The sequence below is a fragment of the Eurypyga helias genome, unplaced genomic scaffold (genome assembly GCF_000690775.1).
Source record: "Eurypyga helias isolate BGI_N326 unplaced genomic scaffold, ASM69077v1 scaffold6369, whole genome shotgun sequence".
Taxonomy (NCBI): Eukaryota; Metazoa; Chordata; class Aves; order Eurypygiformes; family Eurypygidae; genus Eurypyga; species Eurypyga helias.
Genome location: NW_010272621.1, coordinates 1 through 1601, shown reverse-complemented (window position 1 = coordinate 1601; position 1601 = coordinate 1). Strand labels below are relative to the sequence as shown.

The following is a 1601-nucleotide window of genomic DNA, read 5'->3' as shown; positions in this document are numbered from 1 at the left end:
ATCTCTGCATATGTAAAGTAACTAACAAAACTAAAGAAAAGGGCTTGATGGAAAAATACGTGATTTGGTATGTCCAAAATACCTTAATTGGGTTTTAAGCACCTGAAAACCTGTACAAACAGCTCATCCTCACCTGGGATCAGTAGTGCAAAACTCAAAATAATCATGGGCAGGTAGAGGATGTAGCTGTTCCTCCAGTTGCTCCTTAGTTAGACAAGGAGGAAGCCGACGAATAACTACCTGCATATATAAAAGAAAATGGAGATTTATCTTTGATCTAAATACTGTGGAAAGAGACCAAACAAATCATATTATTCCTCTTCAAAAGCTCTTCCTCAAATTGGAAAGTTCAGTCAGAACATTAGCCTCCTAGTGATTTACCTTCCCTTGCTGACAGATGGAATGATTCCCCTTACTCAGTTTCTGCTAACACTGTAAAACTGTAGGGTAACCAAAGTATTCTGATGAAGAGCTTGAGAACCATGGCAATGTAGCCAATAACAAAAGATGTTAATAGCCAAAAAATAGATATCGACTACATAAAAATTTTTACAGTAAAAACAAATTAAACTAACTTTTAACGTATTTTATTGCAACTGTATCTTAGTGTCTTAGGTTGATGTGTCCAGGTGCTGGTGGGGGGCTGCAGGGGCAGCCCCTGTGAGGAGAGGCTGGAGCTGTCCGGTGCTGGACACAGCCAGGTCCAGCTGGCTCCAGTGGACCCACTGCAGGGTATGGTTGAGCCCAGCAGCCACAACGGCAGCACCTCAGGGAAAACGTATTTGAGAAAGGTCAGAGAAGGCTGCACAGCAGTGTGCGAGACAGAGGAGTGACGGGAAAAACATGTGAGAAACAGACACCAAGGTTCGAAGAGGAGGGGAGGAGGTGTTCAAGGCACCAGAGCAGAGACTCCCCTGGAGAAGACCATGGTGACGCAGGCTGTCCCCCTGAAGCCCGTGGAGGGGAATGGTGGAGCAGAGATCCAGCCTGCAGCCTATGGAGGACCCCATGCCGGAGCAGGCGGAGGTGCCCTGAAGGGAGATGCAGCCTGTGCAGAGCCTATGCTGAGGCAGGTTTTCTGGCGGAACCTGCAGCGCGTGGAGAGGAGCCCACGCTGGAGCAGGTTTATCCTGAAGGACCACAGCCCGTGAAGAAGACCCATGCTGCAGCAGTTCACGAACAACTGCAGCATGTGGGAGGGACCCCGGCTGGAGCAGTTCACTGTATCCCACAGCTGGGACCGCAGGATGGAGCAGGGGGAGCGTGTGAGGAGGAAGGAACAGCAAGGAGCTGTCCTCTCTGCAACCCCTTTTCCCCATCTCCCCGCGCTGCCTGGGGGCAGGGAAGGTACAGCCTGGGAGGGAAGAGGGGCGGGTAGGAAGGTGTTTTAGTCTTTGTTTCTCACCATTCTACTCTAATATTTAATTAACAGTAAATTAATTTTCTCAAAGTTGCATGTGGTTTGCCTGCGATGACAATCCCTAAGTGATCTCCCTGTCACACCTGGACCCACGCGTTTCTTCCATCTCATTTCCCCCCCCTCCCCGTCCTGCTGAGGAAGGAGGGCGGGAGCGGCTGGCTGGGGCTCTGGCAGCCCCCCA

The 1601-nt window shown here is 50.2% G+C and overlaps 1 protein-coding gene across 1 annotated transcript in view; it reads right to left on the bottom strand.

Annotated features, from left to right (window-relative positions):
- The window catches only part of UPF3A (UPF3 regulator of nonsense transcripts homolog A (yeast)), a 22181-nt gene extending 21935 nt beyond the window's left edge, over window positions 1–246 (bottom strand). The window contains exon 1 of the mRNA XM_010159176.1: window positions 134–246. Coding sequence (XP_010157478.1) covers window positions 134–246 — 113 coding nt within the window. The remainder of the gene's footprint in view (window positions 1–133) is intronic.
- Between the last annotated feature and the right edge of the window lie 1355 nt (window positions 247–1601).